The 26,216-nt window shown below is 42.6% G+C and overlaps 1 protein-coding gene across 2 annotated transcripts in view; it reads right to left on the bottom strand.

The window, feature by feature from the left end:
* Window positions 1-5,853: 5,853 nt before the first annotated feature.
* The window catches only part of ABTB2 (ankyrin repeat and BTB domain containing 2), a 155,687-nt gene continuing 135,324 nt past the window's right edge, over window positions 5,854-26,216 (bottom strand). The window contains exons 6-17 of one of the 2 annotated variants that reach the window (XM_033149935.1): window positions 25,681-25,770; window positions 25,105-25,206; window positions 21,316-21,412; window positions 20,547-20,682; window positions 18,982-19,208; window positions 15,422-15,600; window positions 14,535-14,640; window positions 14,331-14,433; window positions 13,305-13,395; window positions 11,918-11,986; window positions 8,334-8,447; window positions 5,854-6,585 (exon numbers count right to left, since the gene is read on the bottom strand). In XM_033149935.1, the coding sequence (XP_033005826.1) occupies window positions 6,388-6,585; window positions 8,334-8,447; window positions 11,918-11,986; window positions 13,305-13,395; window positions 14,331-14,433; window positions 14,535-14,640; window positions 15,422-15,600; window positions 18,982-19,208; window positions 20,547-20,682; window positions 21,316-21,412; window positions 25,105-25,206; window positions 25,681-25,770 (1,512 nt within the window). In that variant the 3' untranslated portion in view covers window positions 5,854-6,387. The remainder of the gene's footprint in view (window positions 6,586-8,333; window positions 8,448-11,917; window positions 11,987-13,304; window positions 13,396-14,330; window positions 14,434-14,534; window positions 14,641-15,421; window positions 15,601-18,981; window positions 19,209-20,546; window positions 20,683-21,315; window positions 21,413-25,104; window positions 25,207-25,680; window positions 25,771-26,216) is intronic. The other variant, XM_033149944.1, reaches the window with a different exon arrangement.

The following is a 26,216-nucleotide window of genomic DNA, read 5'->3' as shown; positions in this document are numbered from 1 at the left end:
TACTTTCTGCCATCAAGGCTGTGTCATTAGCATATCTGAGGTTGTTGATATTTCTTTCTGCAATCTTAATTCCAGTTTGGAATTCATCCAGCCCAGCCTTTCGCATGATGAATTCTGCATATAAGTTAAATAAGCAGGGAAACAATATACAGCCTTGTCATACTCCTTTCCCAATTTTGAACCAGTTGTTCCATATCCAGTTCTAACAGTAGCTTCTTGTCCCACATAGAGATTTCTCAGGAGACAAATGAGGTGATCCGGCACTCCCATTTCTTTAAGAACTTGCCATAGTTTGCTGTGGTCGACACAGTCAAATGCTTTTGCGTAGTCAATGAAACAGAAGTAGATGTTTTTCTGGAACTCTCTAGCTTTCTCCATAATCCAGCGCATGTTCGCAATTTGGTCTCTGGTTCCTCTGCCCCTTCGAAATCCAGCTTGTACTTCTGGGAGTTCTCGGTCCACATACTGCCTTAGCCTGCCTTGTAGAATTTTAAGCATAACCTTGCTAGCATGTGAAATGAGCACAATTCTGCTGTAGTTGGAGTATTCTTTGGCACTGCCCTTCTTTGGGATTGGGATGCTATGGTTTTCCAAGTAGTGATGTATGGAAGTGAGAGCTGGACCATAAAGAAGGCTGATTGCTGAAGAATTGATGCTTTTGAATTATGGTGCTGGAGGAGACTCTTGAGAGTCCCATGGACTGCAAGGAGATCAAACCTATCCATTCTGAAGGAAATCAGCCCTGAGTGCTCACTGGAAGGACAGATCCTGAAGCTGAGGCTCCAATACTTTGTCTACCTCATGAGAAGAGAAGACTCCCTGGAAAAGACCCTGATGTTGGGAAAAATTGAGGGCACAAGGAGAAGGGGACGACAGAGGACAAGATGGTTGGACAGTGTTTTTGAAGCTAACAACATGAGTTTGACCAAACTGCGGGAGGCAGTGGAAGACAGGAGCACCTGGTGTGCTCTGGTCCATGGGATCACGAAGAGTCGGAAACGACTAAACAACAACAACAATTTCTCAGCAGTGATTTAATACTGAACAATACTGACTCTGAGGTTGCACCATCTCTGATCCATTTGAAACACTTCCTCAGCTGTATGCAGCGTAACCTTTCACGTGTGAACACACAGCAAAATAGATACTTCTGCCATTTTTGCACGTTTTAACCATTCATGTGTGAAGGAGTCCGCCTTTCATCTTCAAGATCTCCAACTCTTCCAGCCTTTGTTTTGGCAAGATCAACCAGCAGGGGGAACTGTGATGTGTTAAGATGATACCACTCCAGCTGAAAAACCTTTCAAGGCCAAAGCTTGAGTCCTCCACACTTGAGAACTGTCAATTCATTTAAAAGGGTTGGCAGGCAGACTTTTGACGTTGCCTACTAGGGGTCATTCCCACGGCTCAGAGCACCACCTGCAACTGAGTGATCTCAGAGGGGTAGGAGCTGGGCCATTAGCCCAGGTAACTCTCGCAAACCTTGGCTGGAGATGAGAGAGTGCTCTGATTAATTAGACTAAAATGGCAAAGCTGTGTCGGGCCGGTGCTGTTCCCAGCAGGAGGCTGGGAGGTGATGTGACCTAGTTGTCAGTGTGATCATTCCTCTGCGTCAGAGAGCCTTGAATGGTTTTGACAGCTGGCAGCACCTAGCTGACTTGCGGGAGAGGTACATTGCAGGACTGGCGGTGCCCTGGCAGGAAAAGAGGAGAACGTTAGTGGAGCCTGTTCTTTTTGCAGCGGGAGAAATGACAGCCTGGTGACAGAGTGGTGAAAAAGGAGAAAAGAGCAGAAGAAATCGCCTCTTGGTAATTTCTCCCATGTATGAGGGGAGTGGCTTTAAAAAAAAAAATGAAAAGGCAAGCAAAGGATTTGCTTATGGCAGCCTAATATTTTTTGCCTGATTATTAAGCAAATGTGCCTTTAGTTCAGGAATTTTGAAGAGGGTGCCAGGTTTCAACTCTCAGGCTCCACCTCCTCACCCCCCCCCCAAAACACACCCAAGCTTCCCCCTCTGATCCATCATCCCTGCGTAAGTCTAGCTGTAGCTACAGCATTCGATGACGCAGATTCTAGTCCACAATAGCTTATGTCTTCACCCATTTGATAGGATTTAAGGTGGCAAGAGATTCTTTGCTGCGACAGCATAATTTGCTGGAAACTTTAGACTCTGAAGAACTCACCAGGGCTGCTTCTTGCTGGTTTAAAAAAATAAATACCCAGTCAATGAGCACAATTCCACTAAAAGGGTATTTAAGCATCCCAAGATACCAACCCTCAATTGTGCCTCTGCCTATTGGTTCTGGCATTCTGGATTTTTTGTATTCCTATGGCTTTTCATTAATTTCCTGTTGTTCTCAGATGCAGTGCTCTTGACAATGAGAGCCTCTCTGTTTACATTACAAGGCTTCAGGGAGCTTTTTAAGATGAAGCCCCCAAACCGCCACCCTTTGTCCATCTTTTCTCCCTTCCTTTGTTAACTAACCCCCAAATGGCTTCTGCTCTGGGCCTACTCTGATAGCTGCAGGCCATGTCAGGAAGCATCAAGCTTCCAAGGGGGAAAGGAGGGGGGGAGGGGTTTCCTAGGGGATGTGCATGGCAGTGGAAGCTCATTCAGGAGCTGCAGCCTGTGGTTACAGCCAAGACCCCTGGAGGATCCAGTGTGCATTCGGCCTGGCAAGTTTGGGGGAATTGTGGGGCTACACGGCAGATAACACAGGTGCCTTTGGGTTGCTCTCCTGGACTGTGCTTATGGCCACAGTCCATAGAGACACGAGCAGGCTAGAGAGAAAAACAGGTACAGCCTGAATTTGGTGTGTTTGCTATGGTGCTTTGTACTGACAAAGAGGCAAGCCGACTTGAAAATGAAAACATAAATTAGGGGGCTTGCCTTCTCGGCAGAAAGAACACCTGCAGCAAAACAAGCAATATTCCAACTACAGATACCATTTTCTTCATTGCGCACATAAACCACCTCCACCCTGATTTGGATTGTAACCCATGGGCTGCGTCTTGGCTTCCATGCGCATAATAGGATTTCATACGCCCTCAAAAATTGCTTTGTGGGACCCTCTGGAGCAGATTTTGGGGATGCGCTAGAGGGAGAAGAGGAAATGGAGCTCCTGTTGTGTCAGCAAAAGTTAAGTGCTTGGAACGCTGGGTACCTGTGTCTTAACCTTCCTTTTCCTATTCCTAGAAACAGCTGCTTTTTCATTGGGGCTACTTTCTTTCTAAGCCTCTGGCCACAAGCTGCTGGGTCGGGAACCGGCCCTACCGTAAGGTGATGTGAACCAGCTGCTAAAGAGTTTGCGTGTCCAGAAAGGACAGCAAATTCTTAGCTATTTAAATTATTATTGTTGGGTATTTTTACTACTAGGGAAGTGGGGGGAGGCACTTGTGTGATTTGATCTGCTTCAGGTGCCCACTACGTACCTTGACTGGTAGAAGGTGTGTAGGGGGAGTGATGACATCATTTGCTGTTCTGCCTCGGGCAGTAAAATGCCTTTGGCCAGCCCTGGTCTGCAGGCTTCATTTGAAGGCAAGTAAGTGAGGTGATAATCCCAGCCCTGGCAGATTTCCAGCAGGGAACAATCTCTTAGAAGAGATTGGACTTCTATCCTTTTGAGGGCTGTGTAACAGGACAGATTTCAACAGGAGCAATCACCCCATCTTTTGAATAATGTGGTGGAAGAAGCTGAGCATTTGTATGCTTCAGGCTCTTAAAGGGACAGTTCCCCTTTCTTCATTTCGAGTACATTGGCTGCCATACTCTCATTTTCATAGGAGTCAAATGGATGTAGGAGTTTGAGACCACAGGTAAGCATGCACATTTCTACAGAGGGGATAGCAACACTTACCCTGAACTACTGGCCATCCCAGAAGCAGCAAGGAAGCTCTGCTTTAAAGATTCTTGCAGCTGAAACCTTTCCTGTAAACCTCAAAACTCAATTCCTTGCTGAAAGCTATTCTTTCTATAGGATGGCATAACCAAGACCAGTAAGGCATTAAGGCAGTAGTACCACAGAAACTGTTTAGCTGTTGAAACAAGGCTACCTGCATGCCGTTCGCCCAGTCCTAGCTGAGCACAGAATTTGGAAGAAAAGCTATTTTCCTGAGTGTGTTTGTGTATGCAGAGCCCATCTCATGCATAGTTTATCATAAGGCACTCTTGTTTTTATCTCTTCCTTTTCATCATAATGCATTCCCTAGCCGCCTTAAAATAACTGAGCTTATACCATCTGTAAAGTTTAACAAAAGTTATGTTGTTAATAAAATATGGTACATTTACATAAGTGACATTAATGTACAGTTAATGTAATAGACAACATTACAGCAATGCAACAGAATCTATATATTTTTTTGTACAGATAGCTGAAACAGCTTTTTGAAAATTATTTTCCAGAATTACAACTTTTGGGGATATTCCCAAACAAGCTTGACCTTTTCTGTGATTTTTTTTCTGGGGTCGGGGAGGGAAATTTGAATTTGTGGGTTCGTTTCTGGTCCAAATTTCAAAAGTGATTGATTGAAGGGTGTATGATCTGACCGCCTAGTTTAACAACTACCTCGGACAGCTACAGGTACTGTGCAAGAGCCTGTTTGCACTGAGCATTTTTTAACTTTTAGCATTCTGATCCTCTCCCTATTCTTGGCCCACTTACAATATGTGCAGCTCAAGAAGTTCCTCCTGGCTTTTTGAAGGGCTGAATTATTTTACCTTGGCAGCAATGTCATTTCAGTAATGTGTGATGTTGGTGTATTATGCAGAGAGATGAAGTAGAGAGAGACAAATGGTTCAGTGGTGAGTGAGAGATGCAAGAAAGTAGGCTTGATGCCTGAGAAAAGAAGAAGAGAAGAAGAGTTTGGATTTGATAACCCGCTTTATCACTACCCGATGGAGTGAGTGAGGCTGAGAGACTTCAAAGAAGTGTGACTAGCCCAAGGTCACCCAGCAGCTGCATGTGGAGGAGCAGGGACGCGAACCCGGTTCACCAGATTACAAGTCTACCGCTCTTAACCACTACACCACACTGGCTCTCAGGTTAATTTTCTCAGCCATAATACGCTCTGAGTTAATAGTTTTCTCTCTGAGTTAATTTTCTCAACCATAATACGCTGAAGTGCTTTGACCTTTATCATTTACAAAGATGCTTGGTTTTGTATTGAATGCTCTCCCAACCTCCCAATGACATGTTAAAACGAAAATGCTTCAGCGCATGGGGAGGGCAGTTCACAGGGTCGGAAAAAAACACCTAGATATGATTGTGGAGAAAAACTTCTCTTGCCTCTAAAACATATATTCACATCAAGCAGTCCCACATTTCTATTACACTTCTAGTAACTTCCCTGAAACACTACAACAGGGGTGGGGAGCCTGTGGCCACCTGGATACTGTGGGACTGCAACTACCATCATCCCTCAAGACTGGCCATGTTGGCTGGGGCTGATGGGAGCTTGAGGCCAGCAACACCTGGAGAGCCACAGGTTCCCCATCCATGCTCTACAAATACATTTGCAACACATCTCTCTCCCCCTTGCTCCTATACCACTCCCCTCTATCCTTTTCCTCCTTTATTCTATTAACAATACACCCTTCACAGAAGAAGCATCGTTCACTTGCAAATCTCTCCCCAAACGGTGAGCACTTTGCATAGATGGCATGACGTCTCCGTTTTTTTTTTAAATATTCCACTCTAAATGTTCATTCAGTAGAGAATGCAAAGGTGGAACCAACCCTTGACAAAAGTGTTGGGTGTTAGCAGTGCTATTTTTCTAGAAAAAGAGGTGCCAGAACTCACCACGAACACCTCCCTCATTCTTTTAGAATGGCAGTGGCACCCACCTGAGAGGTGCTGGAACTGAGTTCCACCTGAAATAAAGCCCTGGGTGTTAGGGAGGAGTTTTGTTCCCAGCTAGCAACTTCCCAACCCTGCCATCTAATTTTCAGTACAGATCGAAGCATTAGGGTACCGATTCAGTTTTGTCGCACCCAAACAAGCTGCTCATGTGCAACTAAATGTGGCGGAGAATGTACATTACAACATACTTCAGAATGTGCATCTCCTTCACAGAAACGCAACAGACTGCATGTTTTCCTGCCTGAACGATTTATACTTGCAGCTTCTAATCCAGCAAGCAAGGTTTCCTGAGCTAGACTGGAGTATTTGCTTTGGGTGTCCGTGCCTATAAATCCCAGCTGCACAGTGAATGGTCAGGTCTTTTATACCGGGGATTTTTGGATGTGGTGGAGGAACTTTCAGCATTCCAGTTGCCGGTGAGGGAAGCTGGCAAATTTGGGCCAAAATCCCGTCCTAGTGCAGTTAGATGAGCAAGTGCTTTGAGCATCGCAGCTTATGCACACAGGGTCACTGTAGTTCCTCTTGGCAATCACACCCTTGAGGTGATGTAAATGGAATGAAGTCTGCTGGCCAGTGTGGACTGCAAGTCCTGCAGGGGATCCAGACCCTGAACTTTACTGTTCCTGCCGTAGATGAGCTGTTTGAAAGGCTCCTGGTCCAACAAGGCACTCATGTGTTTGAGGAAGAAGCCCTCGCAGAAACAGACTAGTTCCTGGGCACTGTGGATCTGCAAAACAGAAGAGGGTCATGTCAGATTGGCGGATAAGCGGGATTTTTTTTAATGCAACTGTCAATTATAGCCTCTCCCGCGCCCCCCCCCACCCAGACAGCTTCAGTGTATGGGGAGGCTTAAATGCTGGCAGCAAATGGTTAAGACGATATTAATCCCGGGGTTAACGAATATTTTCTGTCCCCTGTGTGTGTGGGTTTGGGGGGGGCAGTTCTACTGGAATATTTTAAAGAGGGTAAAAGTCTCCCCCTTTCTAATCCTTTTGTGATCGCCTGCTGCTTGTTGAGCCAAAGTCAAGTAACTCTTAAAGGAAAAGAGCAGCTGGTCAGTGAAATAGCCAAGATGATACCTGTTTTGTTATGTGAGGGTGCAATCCATGTGGCACACCATGACAGCATAATGAGCAGTACCAGATGGCACATGGTATTAGCAGTCAAAGAAATTCTGTGCATATACGATGAGCCTTAAAAAAGTGGACGTTTAATAAAACACACAAGAGCTTCTCTAAGGTACCCTGCTGCTGTGTTGGGAAAGATGATTTATAATCTACTGGGCTGCCACCTCATCAGTAGAAAAACGTTCTGATTATATTTCTTGATAAAAAGTATGTATGATGGAGGAGTCTGTTTCTGGTGTTTCCCTTCCACAGCATCCTTAAACATATAATATGGGTGTCAGAAAGTCTACCTTTTCCCCAGTTCATAGAAATGAAAGTTCCAATGAAGAAGCAATAAATATTTGAAACAATGGTTGTGGTGTTGGATATACCAGGCCTAGGCACTTGTGTCACCATGATGCAACACCTGCATCACACTCCCCGGTTCATGCTGGAGTTACTACCTGTTTCTTAACATGATTCTGGTGCTTTTACTAATGGTGTGCAGAAATTAAACAAGTGACACTTTCCCTAGAAGGAAGATGCAGTGTTGATTGAAAACATCTGTTGAGCATCTACAAGCCACGGAGCTGCTTGTGGGATATGAATCCTGCCACACAAAGATAGGCCTTGTTCATAAATCCTACATTGGTCTAACAGTTAATTGACTCTAACTTGTTAAGACTATTTGCTGATGATGATAACGTGTGCATCATTACAACAACACTGCCTTTTCTCTCCTTTTCTCCAAGCAGCAAAGTGGCAAGTCTGTGCCTTAACTGCACCACTTCACACTGCAAATGGGAGCTTAGAAGATGGACTGCTAGAAACTTTCTCCACAACATGATATAACTGACACCCCAGTTTTCCGTGGGTGGCATTTAACTAAATAACTGAGCCAACGCAACAACTCCCCTGCTTGTGCAATGGGACTTCACTTCTCTCCTTCCTCTATGTGTACCCCATGCCACCCCCAAATCTGCTCTAGAGGAACAGATGGGGGGGGGAACATGGTGGGTGGAGCAGGTACAAGTGGGAAGTCATTTTGCTCATTTTATTATTTAATCAAATACCACCCTAAGTGCTTTATGTTTTTCTATGTAGAGGAGCATCTTGTTTGGGATTGCTCAGTCAACATAATTCGAATACAGCATACAATATTGTTGTGGACAAGCAAGAAGTGGTGAACTGTGGCCGTTGTGTCCTTCTGGACTTCTCCAAAAGCAAAGCTGGCCAGCCACTGATTGAAACAAGGAGCAAAACTAGATTACTCCTTGCTCTGATCAAGCAGGGCTATTCTTACGTTCATTGCACCTGAAAGCACTTGCAAATCTTATTGAGCCTGAATGGAAGAGGACTTGTCCTTTACCTTGGCATATTTATAGATGTTGACACAGCTTTCGGTGCTGATGGTTTGGGCGCAAAGTATTTCACAGTGTCTCTGGAGGCCGTCCAACTGGAATAGGCTGGCAGCCGAGAGCAGCTAGTGAGGATGAAAGAGAAGTCATTGAAGATGACAACGGGTGATTGACAAGGGAAGCTGTGCACACCAAGGAAGCAAAACCCAAACTTGTTTTGTTTTTGCACAGCCTTCCAACTTCCTTGCAAAACAGAGCTGTGTAATTGGTGCTTTTCCTTATTTGTGAGCTACAGCATTAATGGGTCAGGAAGCATCTCTCAAAGCCTTAATCAAAATGTTCAGCTCTACAGATGGTAGAATCCGGCTTTGGATTGCAGGAGGGTTAACTTGCCTGAAAATGCTCCTGTCATAATTTCTCTTGTCTATTAGAGAGAGAAAAATGTCAGGGAGATGTGCCAGTTAATCCAATATGGACCTTAAGTCCGCAGATAACACTGACTAAGATGTAAGAGTGTTTGGGCAGCATACTATGGCTGTACCACTTTAGACTGAACAAAAAAAAAAATGCAATGCATGTAGGAAACCAGGGCATTAAGAAGTTTAGTTCAGCTCTCTCCCTGGATGTACCAGTTTTACTGTGTGCAGAGCTTTCTATGGGAGGAACACTTTAAAAAACGATTGCGCGGCTATGTGCTGCACAGCGGTAAAATCCAGAATTCAGCCATCTATTTTAGGTATTGCATACAATGGCTCTCAGCATTCTGTGCGGATGGAAAAATTCACCGAGGAGTCCACTCTTGACAAGTAATCCCCACACATATTATGAGGTGGTCCAGTTATGTGAAGTACTGAAGGCCTACTATGTGTGTACCTGAACAGCTGGATCAGGTTTAAGCTCTCCAAAGTTATAGGGAACTGTAACTGTATACCCCACACCTCTCCCCCTCCATCTCCCTGTCCAGTAACTTGAATGTTTAATCGCTGTTTCAAATTCCATGTGTATCAGGCTGAACTCCTTATCTTTCCTGCCAGGGCTAATTCTCCTTGATTACTCTCCATATCTCTCGGCAACCTTTCCTCCTGACCACGTAGGCAGCCTTGGCTTTATCTTGGGACGTCCCTCTCCTTTGCGTTGGTTACGCAGCTGTGTCACTTCTCCCCAAAAGCCCTCCAACTTCTCTCATTCTGGTCAGCTTAAATTCTGCTATGCTCTGGCCATTCACCTGTGTCTGCGATGACTGCCATTTTCTCCCCCCCCCCCAATCATACCGTAGTTTCTCAGTCTAAAAATGTTGCCGCCAAACTCATTCCTCACACCCATCGCTTAGGCAGTGTGAGGCCTCCTTCTTAAAACCCAATTGCTCGATTCCCTCACAATCTCTGCTCCTTAAACTGAGCCAGTCTCAGCCTCCCAAAGGTCTATTGCACTCTGTTGTGACTCTACCCATTATGCCATACACCCTTCCTAAAGGTGCGTGTAGTATTATATCTCCTTCAAATCCCTTCTTTAAATCTCACCCTTCCCATTAGCCTTCGATCCTCCCCTGAGCATTAAAGGGTTTTAAGTATGTAAAGCTGTATTTACCCCACATTTCACTGTTGCTGCCCCTTTTTCCTCTTCCCCCTTTCTCTTTTGTTTCCCTGTTGCAAATTGCAATCACTTGCCTATTTTTGTCATACTGTTGTTATTTTTTTATTTCCAGTTCAGGCTCTTGTGTACACTGGTACTGTAGAAAAGTTAAAAGTGAACAGCCTTGACCTCAAAGCGAACAATACAGGATAAAGCAGCATGGAGCAATCCTAAACTAGTCTAGACCTGCTGCAACACGTGTGTGTCATGGCATGTCTGTGCCGTTTTCTTCCATAATGAACTCTCCCTACTCATGCTGTGATGCAATATGATCACATTTTGAGTTTTCGCACCTGCGCATCACATCGCTTTTATTTGTTGGATGCTCTTCTAAACTGTGCTTTGTTTCAGCGAATCTCACAAACGGGGCAATAAGATAGGGGTGGAAACATGGACGAGCCTTTAAAAATAACAATTTAAAACACCAGGATAAGAAGTAAGCAGCCGATACAGATTGAAAGAAATGAAACGGCAGACATAATGCTCCCCAGATTCCAAAACTGTGGAGCATCTAACCCAGGGTGTGTGGGGAACTGGCAAGACTATGTTGCGGACTGGCGAGGCTATATAAAACCTTTGTACCTTGGAACTTTTATCTGAATTATGTGGGTTGTGCGAGACGTGCTGACATTTAATGTCATCGATTTCGGTAGAACGTTTGCATCTATGTATATTGGTTTCTAGTTCTATATCATACCGTTTATATGTAAAATGATGCTATATTGAGACTAATTGATCAGCCAGTTACTTTGTGTGTGTTTTGCTTATTGTTGTACGTGACCTTGGTTTTTTGGGTATTATTCACTGTAAATTATAACAACCTGGTTGTAGATTTTAATCTAGCTGGCCCCATATGTTAAATTGACAGATATGAACTTCCACCTAACTTGAACCTTGTACTATTAGTTTTCTACATAAATGCACAGATCAACTAGTCTATGGACTCCCCATTTCCAGTCACTGAGCCACAAAGTGGACTATCTGTCCTCAAACAGAGTATCACTTTTCCTCATCCTATTATTATTATTATTATTATTATTATTATTAAGCAGATACAGTATGTGCTCTTTTGGTTTCAGATTATATCACATGGACACTCATTCTAAACTCTTAGGAAATCACTTGCCAAACAGCGCAGTGTGCCTGCAAAGCACCAATTTTGTGGTATAGATACACGTCCTCAATGTTATTGATATTAACTTTTCTATTCCGCCAGTCCTATGCAGGCAATTAAGAGTTCATCCTTCCACAATGCTTGTTTTTAACCCTTTCCCTTTTAAATTGTTTTTAACTTTTGAAGGCTTTTATTGTATCTTTTTAATGCAAACTGCTTTGAAGTGTGTTTATGCTTTAATGGCATATAAATAAATAAATAAATAATCCTGAACCAGCACAAGATGACAACAGACCAGTGGTTCTCAAGCTTTTTTTTCCCCATCTGGGCCACACTTTCAGAATAAATATTTGCTCACGCCACGCCAAATTTCTTATTGACCAGAAATGCATTGGAAAACGTAAAGAAACAACTCCTAGAAGTGCTGGATTTGTAACATAGAGCATGACTATTTTATAACATGATCATAGGGCACCCAGAAAGTATAAAACAATGCAGCTACATAAGAACATGAATCATTCACAAAATATAATTATAAATGGCAACCAGGATTGTCCTCAGTTATCTTTCTTTCTTTATTCTTTATTCGACCGTCAGTATCACTTGATGCTCTTGCTCTCATTTTAAAAAGATACCTATCCATATTCTGGGGGGGGGGGAATTGATTATACTATACTATACTATACTATACTATACTATACTATACTATACTATACTATACTATACTGAAATGTTTAAATGTTTCTGTAATTGTCCCTGAATCTTCCTGCCACACTTGCCATTCTCTCCTGCCTCACCCTTTGAGAACCACTGCAACAGACCGAAAGGGATAGTAAGAAATGCTCTCACCTCTAAAATATCAGCAGTAGGAATTTCCATAGATTCTGTTCCTCCATAATATAAATATTGCATCAGCATCTGAAACAGGAACACAGCCAAAGCAGTGAGAAATACGAACTCACAGGTTTGCCTTGGGAAACTGTCACACAGCAACTTGGCTCCCAATACAGAAACTTTCGGCGATTATAAATTAAAGCAAGTGCAATATGCAATATTAATTTCCGTGTAAGCTCTTTACTATTCAAGTTTGGTGATGGACCGGTCTGGCCAGCAAAGTCTGGATGCAAACATAGCAATTACAGCTCAGCTCAAGATTAAAATACAGAATGTCTCCACTTTGCAAACTGAGCTGCAATTGGATTTTTCCTATATAGCCAAAGCACAAAAAAATGTGATTGATGGCTGAGGAAAGAGCGCAAATAAACGGATCCTTGTGTCAGTTCTACAGAATGTTACTTTTGGGCTTTCAGTTTTCCAGCTCCAACACATTTTCCTGTAGATCTTTAAAAACAGATCTGGAAAGTGGGAATTGCTCCTGAGTGCTGGATTTCAGTGGTGTATATTTTTGTTTATATGCCAATGCCAACTCTCCCTTTTCATGACCTACTGGACATTAAGGTTTGCAGATGTTTGAAAAAGAGAGTAAAAGTTAAATATTCCAATCTTTTTAACCTTTTGACCATTAAACAGATTCAACACAAAGGCTGCACATTTTCTGACTCTATTAAGACCTAGCTAGCTTAACATGCTCGAAGCTACTAACATGAGTTTGGCCAAACTGCGAGAGGCAGTGAAGGATAGGCATGCCTGGCGTGCTCTGGTCCATGGGGTCATGAAGAGTCGGACACGACTGAACGACTGAACAACAACAAAGCTTAACATGGCATAAAAATTATGCCTAACTTCCAGATTTTGGTGACTGTTTACACAAGTAGAGTTTTGAGCTGTGCTAGAAGTCCCAGTTCTCTCCGTATACATTTGCTGTCTTGGACAAAAATAATGTGTGAATTAGATGATCTTGGACATGGTTAATAGCAATTCATCACCAATGCAAAAAGTGACACCATGACATGAAAACTGCTGCTGAGCATTTCAGCAATCTCTGATTCACAAGTTACTTAGTCCACATCAACAAGTAATCGGGAATGGGTCAAAGCGTTTGTCTGGACAAATGAATTTTGGGTAGATCTCAGTTTGATGAATGAATTTTAGAGTTCATTTATATTGGGTTCTTCTTTTGAACATAAGCAAAAGCCGATTCTTCAGCCAAAATTGTTAATTCTTTTGAATGACAGGTCCCTTAAGCCTGAAACTTTTAAGACCATGATGTCTCTGAATCATACTAAATTTTAGCATTTGAAAAGGGTAACAGTGCAGATCATTCTTAAATACATACCTTGAAGATATTGTACTTCATATCACTAATTTCTACAGTCTTGCTGCCTTGACTGTCTTGTTCAGTTTTATTGGTCATCAGTGTCTTAAATCTGTGAAAACAGAGGAAAGATTTCAGAAAGATCCTTTCAAGCTGCATTTGCTTAGATTATTTTTCTATATGTGAAGTGAAAAGGGGCCTATAGTTTCAATGACACTTTTCCTGATAGAAACATCTACATGAGAGGCAGAATTAAAAATATGTAGGTAGAACCATTTTTTGTCTAGCTCTTGGTATATGCAATAAGTTATGAAGGACTGATTAAGATTTAACCTGAGTCCCGGCCAGGAACAGGCCATGGGATTGCATGCACCCTTCTTGTCCCTCAAAGCCTGGTTTTGGCGAATATATGATCTCATCCAAGTCAGGTTAAAGTGAAACGCAAAATACTTGTCAATCAGCTGACTGCATCCAAGTACAGACGGTCCTAATGGGGGTTGCGTTTGTCTCTAGAGCCCTGATCTAAACTTCCAAATTGAAACCGATCCCAGTGGGGCTTGCATTTGGTGTCAAATTTTAAAGCAGTTTAATGCCAGTCATGTTCTCCAAGAAACAATCAGGAGCACAGTTTAACCTTCCTGAGGTTGTTCCTTTCCATCAGTATTTTACTTGCCCTGCACCTGACAACAGGTAATGAGCAGCCGGTTCTGGTTGTGGCAAAATCTGAAGCCATGTTGGGTCTAATGAGACCCACAGGCCGCAGGTTTCCCATGCCTGCTACTTACCATATATAATCCTGTTTATCAATAAAAGCTGAAGAATGGTTCATATAAAAGTGTAGATTGGATGTGATAGATACACAGACTAATAACACAGCTGCCAAGACAGCGATGCTTCCTTGCATCCATATTCAAAGAAATGACTGCTTGGAATTGTGAAAAACTAAAATAGGGATTACTTCTTTGAGTAAGCAACTCAACCATTCATCTTTCTTGATCTTGGAATGACTCTGCAAAGGTTTCGTGTGCCACTTCCTAAGTATCTCACCTGTTTGAAGCAGTCACCAGGAGAACTTTGTGTGCATAAAACAGTTTCCCTTCCACTAGAAAAGTAACATCGGACATATCTTTGTTATTTAAAAAGTGAGGATCTGTGCAGGAGAAGAAGAGAAGGAGGAAATGGTTTAGCAAGGTTTCACAGCTACAAAGTCAAAAACAATACCCTCAAAATCACTGCTGGTGACCATCTTACCCAGGCGTGCTGGGAGTGTCTTTCTGATTTCAGGGATGCCAGGGATGGGGCTGCTTCCATAGCAGTGAGCGAAGATAGAGGCAAGTTGCTGGTTGATAGACTCATTCTGTGAATAAGAATGAATGGAGATCATTACAGCTCTGTAAAGACCAATCTCAGACAGATAAAAGCTGCCCATTTTGCTTGCTGCCCCCTTACAGTATATAGAGGAATATGAAGGACAAGGAGTTAAAATTCAGCTCTCTGCAAAGTGTAAGATTCAAACGAGCTAATTTTAAATCCATTCTTATTGGAATCTCTCTTTGCTAAGAAAAATACAAATCTGGACCCCACCATGTGAGCTAGATGTCTTTTCTGGTGTATAAAGGGATGTGATTCCGTAGCTGGAAGGGTGATTTTTGCAACTAGTTGCGAACTGCTTGAGCTGGAGTAAGACTAGGGCCTGTATTATCCTTTTGAACTGTCTATCTAGTTCTATGCAATGTGACTATTTAGATCTTTGCAAATTACATGCATTTAAATTTCCATGTATGCAACTGTGTGGCAGAAAGGCAGAATAAAAGTATTTTAGCTAAATTTTGTGTGTGTGTGTGTGTTTTCACGAAATCCTTTGAGAGCAAACTCTACAGATATCTCAATTACTATTAGAATGAGGGTCTCGGCTTGAATGGAGACTTTGTTGAAAACTTTTACGTTTGATCCCTGGCAAAACTGTGTTAATCAGGCTCAAGTAAACACAGCATGGTATCGCCCCCTGCTTCCAGAACTAACTGGGATCCTCACACATCACTGACTCTGCCCAAGCAAACTACAGAGCCCTTGGAAGGAGCCAAGGATTTTCTTGAGACAAACAATGCATATCTGAATATAGTTTTGAAACTGATTACTTTGCTGGTTCTGAGGATTTCAAACATCAGCTGCAGTCCATCATTAACCAGCTCTTCATTGTAGTCTTCTTCCTTAATGGTGACGAATTCCCGTAGAAGATTCTGCACTACTGAGTAACGAGACTGATAAAAAGTTGTTTGGAGTGACTCAATCCACACGTGGAGCTTCCATGGGATTCCTGTGGCCATTCATTAAAAAGCAAAAATGATTATTTTACCATGGAGAAAGCTCTGAATTGATGGCAGCAAAAGAAAAGGCAGGAAATATACACTTCTTCTTCTTCTTCTTTTTGCTTAATCAAACCAATGATTCTTCTCAATATTCTAACCAGATGTCTCTGGGGAATTTACTTACAAGGTATGATAAGACATAGTGGGTTGTATATAAAACTAGTCCTACTCAGAGCAGAAACACTGAAGTTAATATACATGACTAAATGTCTCTTAATTTCAATAGCTTTACTCTTAGTTGGACTTAGTTGGAGACAACCCAGTCATTGCACAATTGACCCCAGCATCTGATAATGAAAGGATTAAAGACTCTGAATGTGGGTGTATGAAGTGGGAGTTTGCTTTTAGAAAGACAAGATCCACAACAGAATCACAGAATCTGAAAGGACGAAGGTTCTCTTTCTGTGCCACCTCCATGTATATAGTCATTGACCCAAAGTTGCTCTCACAGTGCCACTGCTATGATAATGTTAGCAACTTCCATGTATGTGGTCAGAATAGATTGGAAGATTAATTTCCACACTGTCCACCAGACCTCTAGAGGCAGGGAACCTTTTTCAGCCTGAAGACCACATTCCTTCATGGACAACCTCCAACAGGCCACAAGCAAAGTGGTGTACCAGAAGTGGGGAGTGCAATGGATGCAAATTTGTACAATAGGCTATGTTCCAGCCATGCAAGAGACAAGAAGTTTCTATACACAGATACACACATAGATACACCCATCTCTCAATTTTCCTCCTAAGCAAGCAAGAAATCTTGCTGGAACCCTTGGATTCCGCCACCCGAGGTGGCTGCCTCAACTTGCCTCGTGGATGGGCCCGGCCCTGTTGCAAACTCATGCAAGCAAGTCACACCACACATTACTGGTGAGATGCGCTAAAAACCATTAGCTTCTCTATTCACCAACCTGTAATAAACACTTAAATAAACCACTGTATGGCTTTGGTTTTATATGACGAGCACAAGTGGAAAACCTGCAGATATGTAAGTTCTAACATAGATCATTTAGCAGAACTTGAGACTCTTAATCTCAGGGTTGTGGGTTTGAGCCCCACGCTGGGCAAAATATTCCTGCATTGCAGGGGGTTGAACTAGATGACCCTTGTGGTCCCTTCCAGCTCTACAATTCCATGTTTCTATGAAACCAGTCTGCTTAAGGATATTACCACACTTGCACTTTTTTTCTTTGTCATTATAATGACTAAATGCAAAGCAAGGCAGGACTCCCACTGCTATAAGAGTTGTGTGGAAGAATAAATTTTGGCATATGTGGTTAGTTATGGAGGGGTGAGAAATTGACATATTCTACATAACTATTTTAACTATGCCTGTTGTCTTTGTCCATGGAGTTTTCTTGGCAAGGGTACTGGAGTGGCTTGCCACTTCCTTCTCCAGGTGGATCACATTTAGTCAAAACTCTCCACTATGACCTGTCCATCTTTGGTGGCCCTGCATGGCGTAGCTCATAGTTTCTCTGAGTTATTCGAGCCCCTTCGCCACGACAAGGCAGAGATCCATTCTGAAGGAAATCAGCCCTGAGTGCTCACTGGAAGGACAGATCCTGAAGCTGAGGCTCCAATACTTTGGTCACCTCATGAGAAGAGAAGACTCCCTGGAAAAGACCCTGATGCTGGGAAAGATTGAGGGCACAAGGAGAAGGGGATGACAGAAGACGAGATGGTTGGACGGTATTCTTGAGGCTACCAACATGAGTGACCAAACTGCGGGAGGCAGTGAAAGACAGGCGTGCCTGGCATGCTCTGGTCCATGGGGTCACAAAGAGTAGGACACGACTGAACAACAACAACAAACTTTTAACTATAGAATCATGGCCTTTCTCTGCCTTTGGTCAGTCCAGAATTCTTCAGCTGGTTGTAATTCAGAAAAAATAAAAAATAAAAAGTTGCAGTGTTTTTGACAGGACAAGTCATGCTTCTATGAGCTCTTATGAGGAGATGGTAATTCAGCTTAAAGAATAGAGCTATCCTGAAGTTTTAAGTATTTACTTTGTAGCACATACGCATTTATAGATCTGTGGCTAAGAAATTGTGAACAACCCTGATTTCAGGAAGGTTGTATTAATGCCAAAGACAGCTTCCTTATTTATTTACTGCCAGACGTTTATCTGATCACTGAAGTTCAGTTTATTATTCAGCAATTATATATTTCTCATAACAGAGACAGGTTGCTGGAGCTTCAATATTTATTCAATGCAATACAAATAGGTATTCAGCTTTCCCAGATTATTTTTCCTATGCCAGGGGTCAGCAAACTTTTTCAGCAGGGGGCCGGTCCACTGTCCCTCAGACCTTGTGGGGGGCTAGACTATATTTTGAAGAAATTTTTTTTGAACAAATTCCTATGCCCCCCAAATAACCCAGAGATGCATTTTAAATAAAAGCACACATTCTACTAATGCAAAAACACCAGGCAGGCCCCACGAATAACCCAGAGATGCATTTTAAATAAAAGGGCATGTTCTACTCATGTAAAAACACGCTGATTCGGACCATCCGCGGACCTGATTTAGAAGGCGATTGGGCCGGATCCAGCCCCCGGACCTTAGGTTGCCTACCCATTGTTTCTAAAATTGATCATTGCTGCAACTAGATGTTTACAACAAACACAGTGAGTTCTTTGGCATGGATCAAATTAGGAACAGATGTGAAACGATTTCAAAAAAATCTTGGATATCTGTATTTATTTATTTGCTCTGCTTTTAGAATGTGCAAACAAATGTTAAAAGTTGAGAAATCACAGGGCAACATTCTGTTACTTTGCAATTCTCATGTGCTACTCCAAAAGTAAGGCCCTCTTTCTACTTCAGAAACACTATAATAAATAAATAAAATGTGGATAAACACGGAAATGCAAATATTTCCTCTCTCCATTACTTTAGTTGTCTTGCCTTTTAGAACGTAAGCTTTCATGCAGGCGCTGACTTATTAAAGTTTTATGTAATGTATTCTAGAAACATATTTAGAGGAATTCAACGCTGCTGCACTCTTCCAATCGTTCCAGTGGTGCAAGCATTTTGGCTTGCCAGAAAGAGTGATCCATCACATGATGTTTCAGAGGTCCTCCCTACCCCTCAGATCCAATTTTGGGAGAGGACAAGAGGGGGGCACCCCACCCATAAACAGAGGTCATTGTTCAGGGCTTCTGCTGATGGGACTCAGTGGTTGAATCCCGTCCATTATATAAGATGTACAGGTAATAGAAATAAATAATGTTTATAGACAGAGAGAGTGGGAATGCTCCCATTTCTTAAAATCACAGGCCTTGTTATTCTTGAAGCAACGTGTCCGGAAATGAGCTCCCCTTACCAAGCGTTCTGAGCTCCATTGTGATGTCGACGTAGCCATGCTCAGCACTGTAGTACATGGCCTCTTGCAAAGCCTTCATCCTGGCTTTGCACAGCTTAACCTGGCCCTCGTTGGAGCTTCCTTGGCTGGAGGTGTCACTGTCCACGCCCTCTGCTAAAATCTCTTCCAGCGAGAGGACATCTCCCTTGGACTGCTGCGGCTGGGTCAAGAGCTTGCGCAGAACATTTCTGCAATAAAGGAAAACGAGAGATGCTATTTGCGGTTGGGTGTGGTATTCCAACGGGTTCTCTTCAGGTGTTCAGATCCTGTGTTCGTTAAACATGGGATGTGGAGGGTGGGGCATGAGAGATGAGTGAGCTTACATGGGTTCATCTTCCTTTACCATCATAACAATCTACAGCCACCCCATGAGCTTCATAGCTCAGCAGGTCCACATTCCACTGTACCACACAAATTTACACGACAGCCATGCCAACTGTTAGTGGTTGATCTAAATTACTGCTTTCCACTGTTCTCTGACAGCATCCTGACATTGACATTAACAGAGTAATTTTTTAAAAAGTTTACAAACACAGAAGAAAACAACATTTTTGTATGACATAAGTCCTAAGTTAGAAAGACCATGAGCTCCTGTCTCTGCTGCTATCTTTTGCTTTTGAGTTCACTCCCCCAATCACACCTATGCTACAATCATGGGTACCTGAACTGTGGAGCGGCAATTACTTCTTCACTAGGGAAAAGCAGCAGAAAATTTCACTATCTGTTGCTTCTTTCTGGAAAAAAATGCACAAGGAGAGCATACAGGAGAGATAAATTTGTGCCCTGTGTAGTCATACAGAAAACGTCATGTGCCCAGCTTGTGCGCAGAGAGAACAGAGGAAAGCAGTAATTTAGATCAACCACTAACAGTTGGCATGACTGTCGTGTAAATTTGTGTGGTACAGAGAGAGGCTATTGAACCCAGCCTCTTGGATAATGGCGTTGTCCTGAGTGAATCTCCACCCTTCGTCTCCCACTTCCTCATTCGTCATTCTCATCATCTCCTCTATGGGTCCTGCTACGTGACCTCTGTCTCTGAGCTCTTTGCTCTCCTACTTTCAAGGCTCTCTGGGTTCTGGGAGATGGAGGGGCTGGAACTCTTTCTAATGACAACATGTCAGCTGGGTGTTGTTCTGGCTCTCCCATGATTTCCCAACTCCCCCCCCCCTCATCTGCCTCTAAGCTGCTACCTCCCTCAAACCCCTGTCGTAAATCTATTCTGTTTTCCTCCTCCCTGGAAGGGTCAGGATGGGGAGGCGGTCTCCACCGTTCCTCCTCTGCCCAGTCCTTGACAGTCAATGCCAATGTAGTTCATCCTTATTATGCCTATATTGAACGGGGCAGAGCAGTGGCTAAGAGAGTGTGGGTTATGCCAGCCCTGCAAAATGCCCCTGGTCTTGTTATACCCATATTGCTGGAGGGAGAAGGGAGATAGTGTACGACAATTTTGAAGTGCAGTCTATTGCTGTTAACCTGGCATTTTAAGCATCAATGTCTGCAAACGAGTACCTGTCCATGAGGTTTACCTGTGTCCATGTGCAGCGGCGTGGCTAAAGCAATTCATGTCCTCGTGAAGCGATGAGGACATCCCATTGGCTTCCAGCATGCTTAGAAGGGGGTCTGCTCCCCGGCTCAGCAGCAAGCTGACTAGCTCATAATTGCCTAGAAAGACAAACCATTTTACCTTTATTGGTATTTTCAAAGGATATACTACACTGTATAGAAACCATCTGATTTATGTATTCATTCATAGAGAGAAAATGAGTTACTTATGTGTACACACCACACATTAAAATGCTGTACAGTAAATGACACACTGCTGAGAAACAATCCAGGTATAAAAGAACACACATATGGCCAGTTCACATATCATGAGCAGAGAATACTGTACACAGGGTGGGACACGCCTCACTGAGTGTACAAGAGAATGTTCAGTCTAGGAAACAAGTATACAACTTTGTGCATTTGTACAGCAGATACCTATGACCATTCCCCCTGAAATAGGAAAAAGAAGACCGGGTGGACATGCCTCCACTTGGGCCACACACAGCCTTGTACACATGGCGCAACTTACACATCATTCCAGTGCCCTACTGTGCACACAGAATGCTCAGTCAGCAATTGCATGACAGCAGCTGTCAGTTTAAAAATATTGAAGGGTGCGGGAACAGATGCATTTGGCAGTTTTGAAAACATTACTTCTTCCCACTTTTATGTGTTTTGACACCTACTGCGCATTAAGAGAGCAAATTCCTGCTTCTGGGGAGTGAAAATGCAACGCTTGCTCAGACTTGCCTGCTGCTGAAGCCAGCTGGAGTGGGGTCTCTGCATAGTTGTCCTCTCCACTGTTCACAGCAGAGCCTTCGACGTGGGCTCCAGCATCCAGGAGCAACTGCAAATGCACAGTAGGAACAAACAACTCAAGAAACAGAGCAACAGAAAAAGTACAAGAGTAACCTCCCTCGGCAGAAATCCACTACTACTACTGTGCGGAAAACTCCTTCAAATTTACCTATGTTTACTGCTACAGGTGGGTAGCCGTGTTGGTCTGCCATAGTCAAAACAAAATAAAATAAAAAATTCTTTCCAGTAGCACCTTAGAGACCAACTAAGTTTGTTCTTGGTATGAGCCTTCGTGTGCATGCACACTGTATCTCATACTGTATCTGAAGAAGTGTGCATGCACACGAAAGCTCATACCAAGAACAAACTTAGTTGGTCTCTAAGGTGCTACTGGAAAGAATTTTTTATTTTATTTTGTTTTGATTATGTTTACTGCCTTCTTGTTTACTGGGCCCTAAAGGTCTCAGTGCATACGTTCTTCAATGAAACATTACAAAAATATGAAAAAGGGAATGCTGTCATTAAAAGGAGCGTTTTGATTTGTACTTCTGAATGTTCCTCAAAGCTGCATGTTGCAGTTACACAACTACCACCGAGTAATCCAAGCATGTGTGTCCATAGGATCTGCCCACATTGTGTTTACTCTGATATCAAGGAAATAAACAACTACCTGACTTTTAGAAGACATCTGAAGGCAGCCCTGTTTAGGGAAGTTTTTAATGTTTGATCTTTTATTGTGTTTTTAATATTCTGTTGGGAGCCACCCAGAGTGGCTGGGGAAACCCAGCCAGATGGGTGGGGTATAAATATTATTATTATTATTATTATTATTATTATTATTATTATTATTATTTCGGAATCAGTCCTACAATTAATTCCCATGGGTCACTGGAGACACCTGAAAAACAGAGCTTCCAAAGATTAAATGTTTACCACTGAACAACAGTGAGTGAGTAAACATTAATTGCAGTTAACAAAAACATGGCTTAGAAAGCCCAAGGCTTCATTTCTTCTGAAAGGTTCTGTTGACAGGATTCTCAGCGGTGTCTCTGGGGCAAAACACGCTTATTATCATTGCATGTGTAAATTAAGTATGCCCAGCCTTTGCAATACTAAAGAGTGCTCTGGCAATGTTCCAAGGTTTTGAAGGCAAAATCTCATTTGCATGGACATTTGCATTTATGTATAATTCGAAACTGAATGAACTCTGTCCACAATTGCTTGCTAACTTATGTGAACAGAAATAGCAGAAACAGGAAAATCTCTACCCATGACTGACTACTTGCTGTTGTTCATTTTAAATTCCTATTGGCATTAAATGGAGATGATAACAGTATTTCAAGAGCCCAAAATACATCATTGGACCCTAAGTCTACGAAGCCTTTGACAGCAACACAGACAATATGAGCAGGAAGAGGACTTGCACAAGGCAGCAGCTGACGTGTTTGGGAGTGTAAGGAATGACCAACACTGGTTTTTCCAATGACATATATCTAAAGCTACCAAATATATTTATCAAGCTATCTGTTCATATTGCCTCCTCATTATCTTGGAAGAAGAAATTAAACAAATAAAAGCTAGTTATAAATGGAGCACCATTCCTTGTTCAGTGTGGAGACACTCCCACACACACTTACCTGGGAGTAAGCCCCACTGAAGTCAATGGGACCTACTTCTGAGTAGACATGTATGGAATTGTGCTGCAAATTGAAATTCTACCTACACTTCCAACTAGACCCACTTAGGATCACACTGTAGGCATTCCTTTTATTACTTGGGAAGGAGGAGGAAACTTTTAGACTTATTTTCTCCATAGTCGAAACAAAATAGGAAACAAAATAGGAAATTCTTTCCAGTAGCACCATAGAGACCAACTGAGTTTGTTCTTGGTATGAGCTTTCGTGTGCATGCACACTTCTTCAGATATTTTCAGATATTCTTCAGATTATTTTCTCCATGTAAAGATCAATTCTGCTATAACTACTGGAAGAGCCTGGAGAAGTATAACCATCGCGATGCCACCATTTTATAAATGCACAAATGATTTTAAACATATTATTCCTGTATCCAGATACAGTGGTACCTCTGGATGCGAACGGGATCCGTTCCAGAGCCCTTGTAGAGGTTTGGAGCTTTTAGAGTTAACAAGCTCAACCGGTTGTCCCACCCACAGGAGGAAGAGCGTCACCGGATGCTCTGTGTACTGTTGTACTTTGTAATGTGATACTTTCTTTTTCTGTGTCCGGAGAACGGAGAGAAGGGAGAAGCCACAAACATGGCTTGCGACTCTCCCGGAATGTAATGATTTATGCCTTGTAAAATAAAGCTTCTAGATTAGAAAGAAGCCGGACTCTGTTGTCTGTAATATGCTGGCATGCACCCCCCCCGCTGCGTGAGAGAAGATAAGAAAAGAAAACTCTGCTGAATAGCACAGGAGACGGCAGCAAGGAAAAACGCTTCAGGCAGGTACTCGCAGGGGAAGCGTGCCGGGCTCCAGTTGTGCTAAGGTTGGTTTGAAGTGTTTCCAACAATCAAAAAACTCTTCAGCCCTGTTCGCATCATGAGCAGTCCGCACCCTGAGCGCTGTGTCTGCGAATGTGCGTGATGCGATCCGGCACTTCAGCCAGCGCATGCGTGTGGCGTCATTTGACGTGTCCGCGCATGTGGGAACCGCCAAACCCGGAAGTAACCCGTTCTGGTACTTCCGGGTTTGGTGCGTTCGTAACCCGTGACGAACGCAACACGCAGCGTTCGTAACATGAGGTACGACTGTATAATTAATAACAGCAAGAGGATCTGGATTTCCAGATGTCTCTATTGTCCTGCCATAACTAAGCATGTGATCAATCCTGATCTTAAGACAATCATATTATGGGCAGATCCTTTGGAAACTTTAAAAACATTCAGATAAACAAATAATGAGGAGCAAAACATTGCATGAACAAATGTTATGCCATATATATAAAGCAGACATAGCATATCAGCACTGTAAACTTGCTGAATTTTCCTTCCTTCCTTCTGGAAAGCTGGGAAGTAATACAAAACTGATAAGAAATTTATTAGTGTGGTATATTTGTTTGAGATGCCAAAGACCATGTGCTGAGCTGAAAAATCATGTCAAACTTATGATCTGTCTGCAGATCCAGTACTAATTGCTGTTGGGTTATGTAAAAGATTTAATATTCTGGAAAGATAAAGAAATTGTAATCTATTTTTTAACAGAGAGACATATGATAATCTGTCATAACTGGGGGAAAGTAAGACGTTCTACCTTGGATGAATGGATTTTGAGGTTTGGGGAGTTAATGAATGTAGTAAAATTGACTAATATCCCGAGGGTAAGGGAAGGTCTTCAAGTCAATAACTTGGTTATTGAAAAATGGAGTGTGTTCGTAATGTAATACAATGTAAGGAAATATTCAACCACATACACTATGAAGTATATTATAAATATAATAGGTAGACAAAATATAATGATCACATGAAGTCTTTTTAGGACTAAGTTTATTATATATTGTTATTTGTGTGGTGACCTGCTACTGTTGTTATTTTTTTAAAAAACCTTGCTCTATCCTGTTCGTGTTTTTTATTGATCATCATCATCATCATCATCATCATCATCTTTACAGGGTAGATATGTGTTCCAAAAGCAACAAAAGCAACTTGCATATCCTGCCTCTCCATTTTCTTTCCACATCTTGTTATTTCAAACTGCAGATTGACAACTTGTCTTTTGCTCACCTGAACTACAGAGATATGTCCATGTAACACAGCAAAGGTGAGTGCAGTCCAGTGCCGGCTATCAGGATGAACTGATGGATATCGGGAGGAACTACCAGGGACCTAGGAAAAATGGAAAGAATGTTTAGCCATTGGCATCTTTCTTCTCCCCTTAGAAATGTCTGAGAGTGGCACTTCCCTAGTAAATTACGGCCCCTGGGAGTGACAGGCTGACACGACTCAGAAAGTACTGCCAACACCAATCAGTGTATTCAATCCCTTGGGTTTTTCTACTGCATCTACTGGTTTCCTTCAGAGGCTGCTTTTGCAGGGAGGAAACATTTACTCCCTCTATTTCCCCATTACTATGCCACTGTTAATCATGATCTCATCTGTGGCAAGCTTTGAAGGTGATTTAAGCTTTATTGCTCTAGAATCCATAACAATTATTTTTCAGAGAAGGAAATCTCTCTCTCAGAATGGCCATCAGTACATGCAATCGTCCCAAAACAAGACACTGGTTTCTGAGGGATAATAAGCAACGGTTCTTGGTCAGACCTTAAACTGGCAGCGTCCCTGGGTTCAGTCTTTACTTACTGGTATATCTAGATTTGCACCAGCATCGATCAGCATCTGGACCATGGCTTCATCACCAGCAGAACAGGCATACATGAGTGGAGTCATACCCTTTAAGGACAAAACATCTGGTCAGCAAACTTTGATTGATATGCCCAAAAGCAATGACCATCAAAAAGCCTGCGATTCAAATTCTCCCATGGAGTTTATAGGCACACTTTTAAGCCTTATCTGGGAATACGAATTGCATGAGAGAGAATTGCTTAAGGGAGAGAGGGATGAACATGCTAGGTCTGTTCCCCTGCCCCATTGTCACTGCCCATCCTCATCACCACCACCCCTGAGTTGAAGGCAAAGGTTTGCACTGGGGAGCTGACCTACTTGTAGGGGAGAACGCTGCAAGAAGAATAGGCTCCCCTCTTCACACAACCAACTGGAGCCCCTGAAATGGCAGCTGGATACAGCCATTTTGCCTTCACTTTGTCAACATGTCCAAACATGTCCATAATGGTTGACAACCTCCAAAGAACATTGGTGGGGTGAGGGATGTGTGCCTG

Source organism: Lacerta agilis, chromosome 1 (genome assembly GCF_009819535.1).
Source record: "Lacerta agilis isolate rLacAgi1 chromosome 1, rLacAgi1.pri, whole genome shotgun sequence".
NCBI lineage: Eukaryota > Metazoa > Chordata > Lepidosauria > Squamata > Lacertidae > Lacerta > Lacerta agilis.
This window is presented reverse-complemented; position numbering and strand designations above follow the sequence as displayed.